This window comes from Poecile atricapillus, chromosome Z (genome assembly GCF_030490865.1).
Source record: "Poecile atricapillus isolate bPoeAtr1 chromosome Z, bPoeAtr1.hap1, whole genome shotgun sequence".
Classification (NCBI taxonomy): domain Eukaryota; kingdom Metazoa; phylum Chordata; class Aves; order Passeriformes; family Paridae; genus Poecile; species Poecile atricapillus.
This window is the reverse complement of record NC_081289.1, coordinates 89,185,513-89,204,669: the sequence shown is the minus strand read 5'-3', so window position 1 is coordinate 89,204,669 and position 19,157 is coordinate 89,185,513. Positions and strand designations below refer to the sequence as shown.

The 19,157-nt window shown below is 42.6% G+C and overlaps 1 protein-coding gene across 3 annotated transcripts in view; it reads right to left on the bottom strand.

Moving 5' to 3' along the window:
- Nucleotides 1-19,157, bottom strand: part of SNCAIP (synuclein alpha interacting protein) — a 93,294-nt gene that overhangs the window by 32,970 nt on the left and 41,167 nt on the right. For all 3 annotated transcript variants that reach the window (XM_058827858.1, XM_058827860.1, XM_058827859.1), the window contains exon 3: nt 14,476-14,548. In XM_058827858.1, coding sequence (XP_058683841.1) covers nt 14,476-14,548 — 73 coding nt within the window. The remainder of the gene's footprint in view (nt 1-14,475; nt 14,549-19,157) is intronic.

Below are 19,157 nucleotides of genomic sequence, written 5' to 3'. Positions count from 1 at the left end.
AGGCAATGATATTTGTTACAAATCTGCCTCAGATAATTGTGAAGTCATGTATTTTTCCCTTCTTTCATTAAAGTTAGAGCAGAGTAAGGTACTTCCATTTTTCATTGTTTTTTTTCCCAACATCTCTACAAACACTGTTTTTCCAGGGGGAAAAAGCCAGACTGGAACACCAAAACCAGTTAGCAATATTTTTACTGACTTAAAAATATCATCTTCACTTAACTGAGATGATGAATTTCCACTGCTTTTAATAAAGAATTAGAACATGGCATTTAACCATATAGCTGAAGGGATGAAAGCATGTCAGACTAGCAGACACAGTATTTCTTTGTGCCATTTACTCCTGGAGAGCTGCATCAGTCCTTCGGCAGTTACAGCAAGGTTTCCCTCTACATGACACTGAAGCCATAGCCTGGAGTGGATGAGAACACAGCTTGAATCTCTTTCCTTCTGTTTTCAGATGCTTGCTCCCCAAAGAAGCAAAAGCAAGTGTTGTCTATAGCCTCCAAAGCACCAGCACAGCAGGAGTTACATTGAGTAGTCTTAAACAGCTGTTCCAGAGGAAAAGCCTCTTGCTCATCTCTCCATACTTATGAACTCAGACAGGGGCCATTAAAAGTCTGGGTCAAATAAATACTGTTGGATTATTTTATAAACAACAGTAAAAGATGGTCTGAGTTTAAGACAGGGGGCTAGAATGTGGAGCAGCTAGTTTGATTCCAGAATCTGACAAATAATTCTGGTGTACTAAAAGGTGATGAAATTTTTTTCCCAACTATGTGTCAAAATTATTTCCCAAACTTTTATTCATTAATATAAAAGACTTGGATAATAATACTATTGTATTACTGAGGCAAAAAGTGTGAGGAACACAAAAACTGCAGACCTCATTCACATCAGTAAAGAAGCATCTGTTAGACCTGAGGTGTCGAATTTATTTCTTTGGTAAAATTTGCAAATGTAGTTCTTCACCATATATTGTGCTCTATGTTTTGGTTTTTTTTGAGAAAGACAAAACTCAAGTGAGTCCAGAGGCCTGCAGGCTTACTTATAGGTTTTATTATCTACTTGTTTACTTACAGATGCCCTAGAACTACTGGGGGCAAATATGCAGAACAGAGGGACAATTAGGAAGCAACTTCTCTTTCAATTTAATCCCCATCTGAATCTATTTTCAGGAATCAAAATTGATCCTTACATAACATGTTTCCAGTTGGAAGCATCTGTTGACTTCAGAGTATTTTTCAATCATCTCTGTGTCTAGAGCATGGTGACAGGTGGAGTTTTATCTGATATACAAGCATCTGTGGAACTACAGGGTAACTGAGTTTTCTCCAATCATCAAGATAACTTCATGCACAGACGACATGTTACACTTGTGACAGGCAGTTTCTGTGGTATTTACGGTCTAATGCCAAACATCAAAATGCCTCTAAATTGTCCTGAGTATAATGAAAATATCAGTATCATGTTTTATTTTAAGAAAGCCTTTGAACAGCATTGATAACTGCCCATATTTTTTTTAAATGCAGTATTTCAACATATTGCTCATGTAATACTGGCAAGGGACCTGCAGCAAATCTACATAAAGCTTCATAGTTTACTGTCATCTGAAAGAAATCCCTGAGCTTCTTCCTTGAGATATGCCTTCAGCAGAGACTTGAATCAGTTAAGACCTGCATTAATTCCAGGTCCATTTGAAACACTGTGATTCTGACTTTGTATACAGGAGTTGAAGTGTTGACTACAATAGGGAAACTTTCCAAAAATTCATGGTTGTTATCACCAATGTATCTCTGACATTTACAGAAGTATGTGGGCTCCATGTGATAGAGGAAGAGGTGTCTCTTACAAATAAATAGAAAATCAGAGCCAGATCCAAATATCTATTTACTCCTTTATTAATACCACAAAATTCATATTTAACTGAATTCATTTTGACTGAAGGTGGCACTGTTTTACAGTTTTAATATATCAATAACTTGTACCAGGAATACACATTAGAGTTCTTTAACATAAGCTCTATAGCATGAGAACCTGAATTAAGGAACAACCCTGCACAGGTAAGAAGGAAAGGGTTTGTAGAATTTCAGGTCACTCTAAAGAAGAAAGAAGGAGTAAATAGGGTAAATAATAATTAATGCTTTTAAATAGCAGGACATCTTATCCAGGTAATTCAAACATTTTGTGTCTCAGTGAATGAATATTTTTTTCTTATATTGGCTTGAGGAAGAATAATACAAAAGCTGTCATTCTCAAGTAGAGAATATAGGAAAGGCCAAAAAAAATTTGAAATTAATAAATTTGGTTTACTCTTGTATAGACTGATCTGCAGATTTAAAAAGAAGGTAGAAAGTAAAGTTCTAATGAAAAATTAGAAGAGGTCATTCTGGCACAAAATGAGTGAAAAAGGAAGAGGGAGGATGCAAAAATTAGGTACGAAAAGAACTGATATGTAACTAGCACAACTGGTTTTTTACTAAGAAAATTCTTCAGTATTCTACCAAGGAATCAACCAGTATTGTATTGTTTCAGACATATTTATCTTGGAGATATCTGGAGAACTAATCTGTGAAACTGATGCCTTTTAACACTGCTTCTGAATCAAATTTTTCTTTATTTTCTCTTACAACTAAAAACTGCCAAAAGCTTGAGACAGAAATTTTCTGTAACTTTATGTTCATTGATTTATTTTTCTCAGTTAGGAAACTAGTATTTTGAATAATTTTTCAAATGGTAGCTTCTTTGGGAATGAACAAAGTAGTGCAGAAGGATAACTGATGGACATTAAAAGTGAATTTGTATTTACCAATCTGTGAATAAAGATCTAGAGTAGTATATTGCCTTTCATTTGAAACATCCATTTAATGACAACTGAGAGTCATCACAGATGACAGAATATACTTCAGCAATGACATGGTTCAGTGAAGCTTGTTGAACACAGTTGTCTTGAGCTATTTGTTCAAGTGTCCTTAGAAAATCTGCCCAGAAATAAATGCAATCAATTTCATGCTTAGTAACAAAAGCATAAAGGACTGATTTCTGTTTCAGTTCCTCAGTCTATATTAAACAATGCTGGAAATCAACAGGCACTCTGGCTAACACTTCATTGCAGGAAGAATGTGCTGGCTAGGTCCATTTCTAAACCACACTCTTTAATTTTCCATCTTTGAAGATTAAAAAAAATACAGAATCACAGAATATTCTGAGTTGGAAGGGATCCACAAGGATCATTGAGTCCAGCTCTTAAGTGAATGGCCTGTACAGGGCTTAAACCCACAGTCTTGGAGCTAATTAGCAGTTTGCTCTAAACAGCTGAGGTAATGTCCACCGTAGTGGTTATTATGCTACCTAAAAGATCATTATCTTGATGCGTGATTGTAGAAAAAATAATTACCCTTTATCACATTTTATTGTGGAGAAACCATGATTTTCCCTACAATTTTTTGCCAATACCAAGTATCTTTCCCCTTGTAATCTAGGGCTACTGGCGCATATATTTTGGCTCCAAGGATCCCTTGGAATTTTCCCGAGTCAGAATTCCCTAAATCCAAGAAGGACTCAGAGAAGTCATAAGGGACTTGGATGCAGGACTTGAAGGAATAGCAAGTTTGCAGATGATACAAAATTAGGAGGAGCTGGTTATTCCCTCTGAAGACAGAGAGGCCCTGCAGAGAGACCTTGACAAATAAGAGGCCTGGGAAATCACCAAATGTATGATGCTGTTGAGGGTTAGGTGGGAATTTTTACCCATTATGTGCTGGGAAGCCTAACTACCGGTACTTAAGGGTGCTCACGAAGGACAAAGAGTAGCCGGGCCCAGGGTGGCGGGGAAGGGGGCAGAAAAGGAGGGTGGGGACAGTTTTTGGCTGGCTTTTTTTTTTCCTCGGCTTCGGGGAAGAAGGACGTTCGTGCGCTGGGTCACGGAGCTGCTGCCTCTCCTTCTCCCCTCTTTGGTTGGTGGCCTCGCACCCCCTGTCCTGCCAGGCATCGCCGTGGAGCTGCTGATCCACCTCATCCACCAGCCCAGGATCGCAGCTCGTCCCTGCTGTCCCAGCTGACTGTTTCCTCGGAGCCCTGCAGGAGCACCGGGACTGACTGCCCGAGGGGTTTGTGAAAACCAAGCCTCTCCTCCATCCCGTCTCAGCCGAGAAAGCTGTCCCGGGGTCCCTGGTTCTGTTTTCTTGTTATTGCTGTAGTTATTGTTTGTTTGTTTACCTGGTTATACTAGTAAAGAACTGTTATTCCTATCCCCAGATCGCTGCCTGAAAACCCTTTGATTTCAAAATTATAATAATTCGGAGGGAGGGGGTCTACATTCTTTCATCGCAAGGGAGGCTCCTGCTCTCCCTAGCAGACACCTGTCTTCTAGAACCAAGACAGATTTTGGCCGCCCAACGTGGGGCACTGAGAGAAAAAGGGCAAAAAAGGAATAACAGTTCTTAAATAACCTAACTTTTGTGTGCTGGATTTAGAAACCTTGTTAGGTAGAACCATGTTGTTTAGCTTACCCAGGTTCGTGGGCCATGTGGTCACAGCTATATTTCTCCCATTTGCTGCACCTTACCTAAATATGGGTCCTATAACTAAGGCTACTGTGGCTATTATCCAGCTTGTTTTGTGGGTTGATAAGGTGAGGAATTCATGGATGTTTAACGTCCTCTGGACGGCGGGCTCATGGATTCAGAGCTGTCACACACTAACTGGATGGTTTTCAGGTTACTTTAATAATGGTACCTACTGGGAGAAAAAGACAGCTGGAGAAATTTTCTCCCAACCTTTCACCCAGTTCCTTGGGCCTACCCCGCCAGTTTTCAAAGGGCTAAAATCTTCTCTGGATGCTAATGACATCATACAGTGGCTGGTGTTGCTGATAGGCCTGTTCTACCTAGCCTTCAGAGACAAAGGGAAAGAGACCGGAGGTGCTGCCCCAGAGCCTGCCCCTGCCCCAGATACAGGGAGTGGTGCTCCAGAGCCTGCCCCTGCCCCAGAGACAGGGAGTGCTGCTCCAGAGCCTGCCCCTGCCCCAGAGACAGGGAGTGGTGCTCCAGAGCCTGCCCCTGCCCCAGAGACTAGGGGTGCTGCTCCAGAGCCTGCCCCTGCCCCAGAGACAGGGAGTGCTGCTCCAGAGCCTGCCCCTGCCCCAGGGAGTGCTGCTCCAGAGCCTGCCCCTGCCCCACAGCCCACCTCAGAAATGAACCACCCAGGGTGGGTGGGGGAGCTGGTGAAGGAGATACGTGAGATGAGCCAGAAGATAGAGTGCATTTCCTCAGCTGCTGGGAAACCCTCCCCCTGCCCCAAAGAGGGAGAGTCTGATGGTGCAGCAGTGGAACCCACAGATGTTACAACCATCCAGGTTCCAGATGAACCACAAGGGCAGTCACAGCCAGCAGCTGTTGCCCCTGTGGAAACAAGGAAGTCTAAGATGAAATCACAGCACCCTGCTGATAAGGATAAGAAAGGAGGGTCCTCACAACCCACAGGGGAGCCAGAAGTTGAAATCATTACTGAGTCTCTGACATATGACAGTCTCCGTAAGTTACAAAAAGACATTGTGAGGCGAGGGCGTGAGCCTTATACCACCTGGTTACTTCGGGTCTGGGACCTTATGGGTACAGGCGTGCAGCTGGATGGTGGTGAAGCGAGGAATGTGGGACCCTTGACGCAGGACTCAGGTGTGAATCAGATATTCGTCAGGGAGCAAGGGCCCCTTTCCCTCTGGGAGCGGCTTTTGATGAGTGTAAGAGAAAGGTTTGTCCATAGAGAGAGAATGGAGGAGCACTATCATAGAAGGGAATGGAAAACCATTGAGGAAGGGATCCAACAGCTGAGAGAAGTGGCAATATTAGAGGTCCTTTTTGGAAGGGGTGGACAGCATGATAATGACCCCGACAAAGTCAGGTGCACTGGGCAGATGTTGTGGAGTCTGGCAAATCTAGGGCCACGTGACTACACCACCTATATTGCAACGATTAATGCCGATAACGGCCGAGAGACGGTGGGTTCTGTTGCCACCAGGCTTAGAAATTATGACAGTATGGTCCATGGCCCACATCAGGCTAAGATTTCTGCTGTGATTAAGGAACTCAAAGAGGAGATGAGGGAAATGAGGGAAGAGATGAGGAAGAGCAGTTCCCATATGGCACCAGTGCGGGTCACAAGCCCAAAACTCCAAGCCCCACGTCCCCCAGCTAGAGAGAGAAGGTACACCTCACGAACTGAGCTGTGGTTCTTTCTACGTGACCATGGGGAAGACATGGGAAAGTGGGATGGGAAACCCACTTCTGCCCTGGCAGCACGAGTGCGTCAACTCAGGCAGGGAACCAGTAACCAGAAAAGTTCCACTAAAGTGAAGGTAGCCTCAACCTCCCGTGATGAAACTGCCAGATATTACAGAAAAGAGGATGATCCCCTTGAAGGAACCTCTAACATGTATGCCCAGGGAGGAGAGGATGACCAGTGCTAGAGGGGCCCTGCCTCTAGCCAGGAAGAGGCACGGGAAAACCGGGTCTTTTGGACGGTGTGGATCCGATGGCCTGGCACATCAGAGCCACAAAAATACGAAGCTTTAGTTGATACTGGTGCACAGTGTACCCTAATGCCATCAGGACATGTGGGGGCAGAACCTGTTTCCATTGCTGGGGTGACGGGGGGATCGCAGCAGTTGACTCTGTTAGAAGCTGAGGTGAGCCTGACTGGGAAGGAGTGGCAGAAACATCCCATTGTGACTGGCCCAGAGGCCCCATGTATTCTGGGCATGGACTTCCTTCGAAATGGCTATTACAAAGACCCAAAGGGACTCAGGTGGGCTTTTGGAATAGCTGCTGTGGAGGCAGAGGACATTAAGCAATTGAACACCTTGCCTGGACTATCAGAGAACCCATCTGCAGTAGGATTCCTGAAGGTGGAAGAACAGCGAGTGCCAATTGCCACCTCGACAGTGCACCGCCGACAGTATAGGACAAATCGAGATGCTGTGATCCCCATCCACAAGATGATCAGAGAGCTGGAGAGCCAAGGGGTGGTCAGCAAAACCCACTCACCCTTCAATAGCCCCATCTGGCCTGTGCGCAAGTCTGACAGAGAATGGAGATTGACTGTGGACTATCGTGCATTGAATGAAGTGACTCCACCGCTGAGCGCTGCCGTGCCGGACATGCTGGAGCTCCAGTACGAGCTGGAGTCCAAAGCAGCGAAGTGGTACGCCACTATTGACATTGCTAATGCATTTTTCTCCATTCCCTTGGCAGCAGAATGCAGGCCTCAGTTTGCCTTCACGTGGAGGGGAGTGCAGTACACCTGGAACCGACTGCCCCAGGGGTGGAAGCACAGCCCCACCATCTGCCATGGACTAATCCAGGCTGCCCTGGAAAAGGGTGAGGCTCCAGAACATCTGCAGTACATTGATGACATCATTGTGTGGGGGAACACAGCAGTGGAAGTATTTGAGAAAGGAGAAAAGATCATCCAGATTCTGCTAGAAGCCGGCTTTGCCATCAAGAAGAACAAAGTCAAAGGACCTGCTCGAGAGATCCAGTTCCTGGGAGTAAAGTGGCAAGATGGGCGGCGTCAGATTCCCACTGAGGTCGTCAATAAGATCACTGCAATGTCTCCACCAGCCAACAAGAAGGAAACACAAGCTTTCCTAAGTGCCATAGGTTTTTGGAGGATGCACATTCCTGAGTACAGCCAGATCGTGAGCCCTCTCTACCTGGTTACCCGAAAAAAGAATGATTTCCACTGGGGCCCTGAACAGCAGCAAGCCTTTGCTCAGATCAAGCAGGAGATCGCTCATGCAGTAGCCCTTGGCCCAGTCAGGACAGGACCAGATGTGAAGAACGTGCTCTACTCTGCAGCCGGGAACAATGGTTTGTCCTGGAGCCTTTGGCAGAAAGTGCCTGGGGAGACTCGAGGCCGACCACTGGGATTCTGGAGCCGAAGCTACAGAGGGTCCGAAGCCAACTACACTCCCACAGAGAAGGAAATCTTAGCTGCCTATGAAGGAGTCCAAGCCGCCTCAGAAGTGATTGGCACAGAAGCACAACTCCTCCTGGCACCCCGACTGCCAGTGCTGGGGTGGATGTTCAAAAGAAAAGTTCCTGCTACTCACCACGCCACCGATGCTACATGGAGCAAGTGGATCGCCCTCATCATGCAGCGCGCCCGTATTAGAAACCCAAATCGCCCTGAGATTTTGGAGATAATTACAAACTGGCCTGAAGGTGAAAACTTTGGTCTCACTGATGAAGAGGAGCAGGAACAAGTGACACGAGCTGAAGAAGCTCCACCGTATAACCAGCTGCCAGCAGAAGAAACACGCTACGCTCTGTTCACTGATGGTTCCTGTCGCATCGTAGGGATGAACCGGAAGTGGAAAGCAGCCGTATGGAGCCCCACATGACAGGCCGCAGAAGCCACTGAAGGAGAAGGTGGATCAAGCCAACTTGCTGAACTCAAAGCTGTTCAACTGGCCCTGGACATTGCTGAAAGAGAGAGGTGGCCAAAGCTCTACCTCTACACTGATTCATGGATGGCAGCCAATGCTCTGTGGGAATAGTTGGAAAGGTGGAAAAAGGCCAACTAGCAACGCAGAGGAAAGCCAATCTGGGCTGCTGATGAGTGGAAAGACATCGCCACCAGGGTAGAGAAACTGTCTGTGAGGGTCCGTCATGTAGATGCCCATGTCCCCAAGAGTAGGGCTAATGAAGAGCACCGAAACAATGAGCAGGTGAATCAGGCTGCAAAGATAGAGGTGTCAAAGACAGACTTAGATTGGCAACACAAGGGAGAGTTGTTCCTAGCTCGATGGGCCCATGATGCCTCAGGTCATCAGGGTAGAGATGCCACCTGTAAGTGGGCACGAGACCGAGGGGTGGATCTAACCATGGACAGTATTTCTCAGGTTATCCATGACTGTGAGACGTGTGCCACGATCAAGCAGGCCAAGCGGTTGAAGCCCCTCTGGTACAGTGGGCGGTAGTCCAGATACAAGTATGGGGAGGCCTGGCAGATTGACTACATCACACTGCCCCAAACCCGCCAAGGAAAGCGCTACGTGCTCACCATGGTAGAAGCCACCACTGGATGGCTGGAAACCTACCCTGTGCCTCATGCCACTGCCCGGAACACCATCCTGGGACTTGAAAAGCAGGTCCTTTGGAGGCATGGCACCCCTGAGAGGATTGAGTCAGACAATGGGACTCATTTCAAGAACAGCCTTATAAACAGCTGGGCTAGGGAACATGGCATTGAGTGGGTGTATCATATCCCCTACCATGCACCCGCTGCTGGAAAAGTTGAACGGTGCAATGGCCTGCTTAAAACCAGCTTGAAGGCGCTGAGTGGGGGAACTTTCAAGAACTGGGAGATTAATTTAGCAAAAGCCACATGGTTAGTGAACACCCGAGGTTCCACTAACCGAGCAGGCCCTGCCCAATCTGAGCCCTTTAGAACGACAGATGGAGATAAGGTTCCAGTGGTACATATGAGAAGTATGCTGGGAAAAACTGTTTGGGTTAATTCTGCCTCCAGCAAAGACAATCCAATCCGTGGGGTTGTCTTTGCTCAAGGACCGGGTTGCACTTGGTGGGTGATGCAAAAAGATGGAGAGACCCGGTGCATACCCCAAGGGGACCTGGTTTTAGGGTGAACTACCCATGACACTGTGCTTGTATCTGTATCTGCATGTACATATGTATATAGTTAAAGTAGTATGTGTTAGTGTATAATTTAAAGGTTTAATATTTGATGTAACATTTTGGTATGGGAAAAAATTCGGGGTGGATGGTGTTGAGGGTTAGGTGGGAATTTTTACCCATTATGTGCTGGGAAGCCTAACTACCGGTACTTAAGGGTGCTCACGAAAGACAAAGAGTAGCCGGGCCCAGGGTGGCGGGGAAGGGGGCAGAAAAGGAGGGTGGGGACAGTTTTTGGCTGGCTTTTTTTTTTCCTCGGCTTCGGGGAAGAAGGACGTTCGTGCGCTGGGTCACGGAGCTGCTGCCTCTCCTTCTCCCCTCTTTGGTTGGTGGCCTCGCACCCCCTGTCCTGCCAGGCATCGCCGTGGAGCTGCTGATACACCTCATCCACCAGCCCAGGATCTCAGCTCATCCCTGCTGTCCCAGCTGACTGTTTCCTCGGAGCCCTGCAGGAGCACCAGGACTGACTGCCCGAGGGGTTTGTGAAAACCAAGCCTCTCCTCCATCCCGTCTCAGCCGAGAAAGCTGTCCCGGGGTCCCTGGTTCTGTTTTCTTGTTATTGCTGTAGTTATTGTTTGTTTGTTTACCTGGTTATACTAGTAAAGAACTGTTATTCCTATCCCCAGATCGCTGCCTGAAAACCCTTTGATTTCAAAATTATAATAATTCGGAGGGAGGGGGTCTACATTCTTTCATCGCAAGGGAGGCTCCTGCTCTCCCTAGCAGACACCTGTCTTCTAGAACCAAGACAGATGCTTAAGAAGGGAAAGTGACGCATTCTGCACCTGGGATGAGGTAACCCTGGCTTTACAGACAGACTGGGAAAGGAGAAGCTGGAGAGCAGTGCCATGGAAAGGGCCCTGGGGTTCCTGGTCAATGACAAGTTAAACATGAGCCAGCAGTGCCCTGGCAGCCAGGAGGGCCCCGGTGCCCTGGGGTGCATCAGGCCCAGCATCACAGCCGGGCAAGGGAGAGGATTGTCCTGCTCTGCTCTGAGCTGGGGCAGCCTCACCTCGAGTGCTGGGGGCAGTTTTGGGTGCCACAACACAAAAAAGACATTGAGGTGTTTGGGAGTGTCCAAAGGAGGGCCATGAGGATGGTGAAGGGCCTTGGGGGGAAGCCGTGTGAGGAGTGGCTGAGGTCACTTGGTCTGTTCAGCCTGGAGAAGAGGAGACTGAGGGGAGACCTCAGTGCAGTGACAGCTTCCTTGGGAGGGGAAGAGGAGGGGCACGCACTGATCTCTGCTCTGTGGTGACAGTGACAGGATGTGAAGGAATGGCCTGAAGTTGTGTCAGGGGAGGTTTACGTTTGATATCAGGAAAAGGTTTTTCACCCAGAGCGGGGCTCTGCACTGGAACAGGCTCCCCAGGGAAGTGGTCACAGCACCAGCCTGACAGAGCTCAGGAAGTGTTTGGACAATGCTCTTGGGCATACAGTCTGACTCTTGGGGTGTCCTATGCAGGCCAGGAATCAGACTTTGATGATCATGGTGGGAACCTTCCAACTCAGAATATTCTGTGATTCTTTGATTCTGAGTCAGGACTGAGACTATGTTGCTGCGTGACTGTCATGCACATCTTAGAAAAGAGTGAGGAAAGGAACAGGACCTTCCCAACAATGCACACCACCAGCCAGTGCTGTCCAGTAAAGGGAGGTGATGGTGGCATTTCAAGGAGGAAAAACTACACATTGGGAAAACATTTGTCAGACTTTCTAATACCTCCCCTTCCAAAAGAACAAGTAATCTGAGCAAAAGTTACAGGCAGTCAGAAATAGTTAAAAAAAACCCAAAAAGCCTGCTGAAGTGAAATGCTTGAGAAGACACACTGACATCTAAACACCAGTATTTGCCTAGGATTAAAAGTGCTTGGAGTAATTTGAAAACAATGTAACCAAATACTTTCATATGTTACTAACTTATTATTGAATATTTGCGTGAAAGGAAGAAAAGAAAACAGAAATGACAGGGCTATTTACCAAACTTATCTGCAAACAATAGTAACACTTCCACATTATTAGCCATATAGTTAAGAAATGTAATTCCATAATGAGGAACTGGTCTGGTTTACATCTGTTCTAACAATCCTGCTGGTGAAAATAGTTGCCTATATATATACATATATGTATATATGTATATGCATATATATATATATATATATATAAATATTTTTTCAAGTATAAAATTGAATCTTACCTTCTCTATAATTTTGTCTTAACTGTCTTAGTGAACTATTTTCCTGAGACAAAGATGACAGACAACTGCTTTTAGACTGTGACATGTCTTGCCTGTGATCAATATTTGCTTAACTTGTAGTTCTTCTAAAAAAATAGTTCTTGGGTAGTTCTACTTTCATAGCCCTCTCTGTTTTAAAGGAGAAATGCAACCTCTAACTAAGCAGTATGAGGTAGAAAGCTGGATCAGCTCTCTGTAAGACCTCTGAGTTCTTCTATTTGTAACTACTTGAATTAACAGTGGAATGCAGATATAAAATAGTATGAATGCTTCATGCTATAGTATGAAAGATTTATTATATAATCTATTTTCATAAAAAATAGCACATATCATCAGTACTTTGGAAACATTATTTTAATGATCCACAGTATAGGGAAGGCAAAAGACTGTGTCAAAATCAACTATGAAAAGTTATCAAATGGGGCCTTACACAATGTTGACTAATCCAGCTCTATTGATATTTCAAGATACTTGAGATACTGAAGTCTGTTCAGATATGTAAAGTGATAAACCTCTGTTCAGCATTATATTATTACTCAGTGATTAAGCAGAGTAAAAGCTGAAGTATCTCAGTACTATCTCCTATTCACCAAAATAAGTAGTAAGTAGCAACAAAATCCAGCTTTCAGTACTATTTCCACTTTGTCAATACTACTATCAATGCAACAGATCTCTTTTTTATTCAAGACTTTTAACCAATCTGCAATTAACTTCCATTGGCAGACACCCCAGAGCTACTGCTGTCTTCCACCAATCCCTGTATTTGCTTCTGTCAACCACTTTTCACTGATGTAATTAAAATCACAATCAAAAAATGTCCGTCTGCAGAGGAAACTATGGAACAAGAGAGATATATAGTAAATTGTCAGCACCCCACACTCTGAAGGAAGAGGCCATAACCAGTAGTTCTTCCTTACTATTGGACTGCATTTTACTTTATGACTAATACCTGAATTTTAAAAGGAGAAAGAAGAATGGGAGGAGAAATATGGGAGAGAATGGTGGGAGCATGTGGGAAGCAACAAGGGATTGAATGCTATGGAGAATGGCAGGGAAGAAGGAGAAGCAGAAAGGGGAAGAAGTGGGTGAAAAAGAGGAGAGGAGAGAAGGAGGCAGGAGGAATGAGAGAAGAATAGGAGAAGAAAAGTGTGGAGCAATGGTGTGACAATAGAACAGAGAGAGAACAGGGAGAGTGGAAGTAGGAATGTGTAAGAAGGGAAGGAGACAGGAAGAAAGGAGGAATGGAATGGGACAAAGGTGGAAGATGGAAGGATGCAAAGGATGAGGAAGGGGGAAGAACCAGCAAGAGGAAAGAAGAAAGAAGAAAAGGGGTAGGGATGAGGCATGGGAAGGATAGAAGGGTGAAATGGGGCAGGACCGAAAGAAAAAGGGGAATATGGAGGGGAGGATGGAGGAGAGGATAGGGGAGGATGGGGGAAGACTAAGGTAGAATGAGATAGGGCAGTTTGAAGGGGGTGGATTAGGAGTCTTCACCCTTTACATTTCTTCCCTGTTCTTGCTTGCAACAAGTAATAATGTGTGTGCAATCACTGCTGTGTCCTGTGTGGGCAGTAATCTGCAAGCAAGTATTTTAAGGAGAGCTTTGCTTCTCTTTTATTGGCAAGGACAGCGGCATGTGGTAACCTGGCCTTTACCAACTCTGTTAGAATAGAGTTTCCACTTAAGTTAAACACAGTAGAAATTTTAAAAAGTCTGAAAGGAAACATAGAAATAAAACTTGCTGAAGTATAGCATACTTCTTAAATCCTTCCATGTATCATCCCGTGAATTACAATCTCCTGTTTCTGTTATAAAAGTACTTGATGAAACAACATTAACAGAAGTTCAATTAAAAGATCAAAAAGCACAATAAACTTTTCATAGCTCAACAAAAATGCTTCTCTTACCAATTAATTTCTCCTCCATCAGGAAGAGAAAAATAAAAGCGGATTAATCTGATTTACAGAGTGAAAAACAACACTGAATGAACTTTTTGTCAGGGGGCAGGGGGAAGGTCTCCAGCTGGTTCTCATCTATATGCCATGATTCTTCATTTAGTTTACACTATTAAACTAAAAAACTCAGCTTTAATCTTAACTATTACAGTATGCCTTAGAGTAGATTCTATCATGTAGCATCCTTGATACAAAGTTTCAGACTCTGGCAAAACATCATCCCTCAGACTGGTCATGGCCATACGGGTAGTAAATGTATCCAACATTTTTTCATTGGCGCCTACATTATTACGTCTTGTCACCAATGGTTTCTCGGGTTTTCAAGTAAATTGTTGCACATACTGTGGTTTGGAGCTGCTGAGATGAAGCCCTACATTTATCTGTATACAGCCAAATCCTTTTTTGGAACTTTCTTTTCTTCTAATGAACTAACATCTGTTGAAAAAAAAGAAACTCATGTTTCCAGAACACTGTACATAAATGAGAAAAAACAAAACAACAAGACACTGCCAATAAGCTATTGTTGCCAAATTGTACATGATTAAAAAAAAAAGCCTAGAGTATTATGGGTGGACAGAAATGGGCGTCATACCTGATCTGTCTTCATTTTGTGAATCACACCTTCTACATAATTCTGGGATGGTCTTGAGAGAAGTTACAGAATACTGTAAAAAAGGAGAAAAAATGTATAGAAGTAATAATTAAAAAAGATAAAAGTAAGATTTTCAAGAGGTTCAAGTGTCATGGACACTAACTAAATCTACAAACCAAGGCTGCTTCTGGCAGTCTGATGGCCTTCTTAGGTTGAATGAGAACAGCAGATGGCACCTACTTTTGTTTCCCACCTTGAGACATATGAAACAGACTTTCAAAGCTAGAGCAAAGTACCTTCTCACCTCAGATTTCTCCTTCCTACAGGTCACTATTATTCAAGGCACAAATACAACGCAACACAATGTGAGGTACATCAGAGGTCAGGCCACATTCAGGCTTCATCATAAACTTCAAGGGTCTCACTTTGCCCACCTATGCACCTATTATGGTGTTGCACTGCAACAATGACCACGCTTAAAAATTAGAATTCAAGCTGTCACAAACCAGTATGTAAAAGGGATTCAGAATATCTGTGCTGTAGAGATCTGATTTAAGAGAGGGGTGTGTGTACCCACACATATCAGGCAATAGGCTCATTTCTCTAACCTTGGCTTTATTAAAGCAAACTTGTATTATTATTTTGATGTGACAAAACAAATCCAATATGAATCAGCACGTTATTCTATGCATTAACCATTCAAAAATGGAAAAAAAAAAACCCAGAGGTGCCATAGGTAGTTTACTAAACAGAATTTTTTAGTTTATTCACTTATAGAATACATTTGGAAAGATACAGGATCCTATGCTATAAAACCATACATTCTGATATGCAGTTGCTTTATAGCAAGTCTTCCTTAATAAAATGCTTAAATGATACAGGAATCTCTACTTAAACAAATGAAAATCATTGTATCTATGAAACAAACATCAATTACTTTGCTTATACAAAAGAATTTCCTTATTAAAAACATTTTTTTTTTTAAACTTAAATAGAAAAAAAAGTATTTAGGATTAGCACAACTGAAACTGAAGAATACACACATACCACATGTTTTCAAAGAAACAGATATTTTTAGCTGGTGTGCTGTTGACCAATGAAGCAAAACAACTACATATAAAACCATATGAACTTTCCATACAAAAAAGAAATGGTGATACATTGTCTTGGGTTTTGCTGACAGTTTGTCATTCAGTGTTTGACATGTTTCTAAAGCACAGCTGGCAATCTCCTTCAAAATAATCTGAATTTAAACTCATGTGACCACTTGCAGAGTAATGTACTTTTCTGTTACTCAAATGACTGTATTTACTTCATTAAGCCTAGAAAACCTCCAAGGCCCGACTTTTTCCCTTTGCCAACCTAATTCAGGGATATATTGAGCAACCTCAACCACAAGAAGAAACTCTCATAAGTATCCCCAGGATCAACACTGAACTTATTAATTAAAATGGGTAGCAGCACTCCAGAACTACCCAGTGATTCCAATCCCCATTAAACAAGGGGTTTTCTATAAGGCTGTGACTGCTTCAGGAAGTGACAGCCTAAAGCAAAAAAGAACAGAGCTGAGAAAGGGAGAAGGATGCTACTAAAGACAAATTAATACAATTTAAACACAGACATGGACAAATACCATGTGCTGTGCTTCACTTTAGTCATTGTTTAATAAAGCCTGAGATGTTAAGCTATACATCTTGCTATTTCAGCACAAAGACTTAGAATGCAATATTGAACTGGTCTAGTAATATTCTTAAAGGAATCCAAGGAGCATGTCTCCAAGGAATATGGTAGCTTCATAAGACCAGCTGTTGCAGTTTAAACTATTACACAGTTTGTAATTCAGTTAGAAAGAGGCCTTTTGTACTCTATTGATACGTGTTTTGTCAGTGAACTTCAAAAACAGAAAGCTGTCTTTTTGTCTTTTTCCCGCTTTCTTGGAAAATCAGATTTTTTTGTTTCAACATTGCTCTAAAATGTATTCAGTTAGTCGTCCCACCACCAAAAATCTACTGAATGTTTATAAATGTTATGCATTTTAATAATATTTGTTTAATTTCATTAACAGACTTCCTCCCACTTACCTCTGTCCTCAAAAAGACTTCAGCAAATTTATATTTCTGCCTTCTGTATTTTGTGGCTAAAATGTAAAGAACCAGCTTTTGGTCCAGGAAGCAACTAAAATTACTTTTTCAAGTGGAACTTTCCCAACCATAAAAACAATTCATTCCCAGCTCTTCCCCCTAGAACTGATTTCTCACATTTCTAGTTCCAGTTCTAATCATCATTAATGTTTTCTAGCTTTTCTTCAACTGTAAATTTCAAGGTAACACAGGACATCAAATGAAATTGAGATTGCAACCCTTCCTTGGAACAGAATTTAAGACTTAATTCTTCTTCAACAGCATTTAAAATTAATTACTTCCAACTCTTCATTCAATAATTTCAAATTTTTTTTTGCATACAAAATTAAACTCCACTTCTCACATTTCACCATTTGAATAACCACGTCAGCAAGAGCTGAGGGCCATAACTGAGGGTGTAACTGAAAATGTAAGAGATGAGCACATCATGTTACTTCATTAGTCAATGCTTACTGTGACCTTTGGTATTTAATTAAAGTCTGTTGTGGTTGATAGTGACATTCAGTAACAAACTAAGAGCTTGTTCCTAATCTAATACATGTAACGGAATTCTAGATTACTGTTTGAGATCCGGGTTCCTTTTCTGCAGTTAAGGTGTGCTTATGTCCAACCTGAAACAGTGAATTCTAGTAAGTCCCTAAAGAATTTTTTAAGATTGAAGAGCAGTATCAACAGCAAATGAGACAAGAAGCAGTATCAAGCATTCCATGCAAATAGAAGATACTCCCAGCTTCTTCCACCAGACACTGCTAATTCAGAGAAAATGGGACCTCCCTTATAATGTTCATTTGGGACAAATGGGACCTCTATTTGTTCATTATGTAACACTGCACCATAGAATCTCAATTAATGCTAATACTAACCTTTTAAATTTCACATGGTTTCAAATTTCAATGCAATGAATTTTAAACAAAACACATGAGAAAAAATATCTTTAATAGGGCTGTTCTGCTCTGTGCCACTTGTCCACCACTTGCAGATGCACTTGTGTTCTAGAAGCATCCAAAATAACTGATGAGTAGTAGCAGAGAAATATTATACAAAACAGTAAAAAACCCAAATAAATTAAATTAAGAATAAAAAATTAAATAAAGATTTAATAAATAAATTGAGAACAAAAAAAAGTTATTTTTTAACATTCTCTTGTATCCTAAATGGAGTCAAAATGCAAGCTGTATACATAGTACAACTCTCAGACCACATTATCACAACCATGACACCCCCAAAAGCATTAGGGACCACGTCCAACTGTTTGCAGTATCAGAACTCAAATAATTTACCACCATCAATGATCTGGACTGGATAAAGACACCAATGACTCTGTCCTGATCCTAAATGCACAGCTCTTTGTTTTCATTTTGATACTGAAAACAGGCACCTTCCTCCATTACAGCTAATTTTTTTCCAAGTGTTTCTAAGTAAACAGTCACATTTCAGTTTATTTGTGATAGTGGAAAACAAAATGCTTCATTTATATAAAAACCTATTAAATTAGTAACTTTACAATGCATTTTCTTAATAATTTATTAACTGTACAATGCCAGTGTATTTCTGAGACATTTATTTGAGAATAGCAAGATATATTGAGAAAAAGTAAAGGAACAATACTTGGCCTGATGTTGCAGGAAGATTTTTCTCAACAGTAGTGTCAAATTAAGCAGCTTCCAAACAAAAAACAGAGAAGGAAAGAGATTATGGTATGATGCATGTGGGAAATAATCACCTCCCAGGACTAAATGTCTTTCTTACAGCTGTGCTGAGTATTTTTGCAGCACTGGTTAGGTTATTTGTGCTACATGTTGTGTGTCTTATATAGATGCTTGATATGTTTTTCTTCCCTTTAGCTTCAAAGGGGACTAACACTGTTAGGGGTATAAAATGTCTGTCTGAAACTAACACTTCCTATGAACAGTTTAGTGGACATCTGCATTTTGCTTCATTCTGAAATGGGATATGTAAGATGGATGGTAAATAAATCAATCTGCTGCAGCTAATGATTGTGCTTGTACAGCAATGCTGGACCCCGCATGCTGTGCCCAGCAGGACTGGTGGCTGGGCAGGCAAAGTCTGGCTGTGTGTGAGCAAATGGGAGGCTAGCAGCTTGGGCATACTCCTGACCATGAATAGTCTATGTCTTCCCTGCCAGGCAAGGATTCACAAGAAGTTTTTAAAGCTGTTCCAAAATTCCTGATGACTCAACAGCTGTTTACTTAGATTTGAACTCAATTACTGCACCTGCATTTCACAGACCTTTAAATCAGGCACAGTCTCACATTGGCACCACTGAGCCTGGCTTTCACTCATACAGAGCTAAGAGAATGATCAAAGCAATTATCTATACATTCTATCTCTAACAGTTTACATGTATCTTAGCACAAGCAACTCTGGTTATGATGAGGTTATCTTGTATTATTTCCATAAACCAAGAAATAAGATAGTTTAAATTTTCTCAATTTGCCAGTGCAATAAAAATCCTGCATTTCAATCAAAGGGTTAGGAAACGTTCAGGTAACCATACCAACAGCATAAAACTTAAGAGCA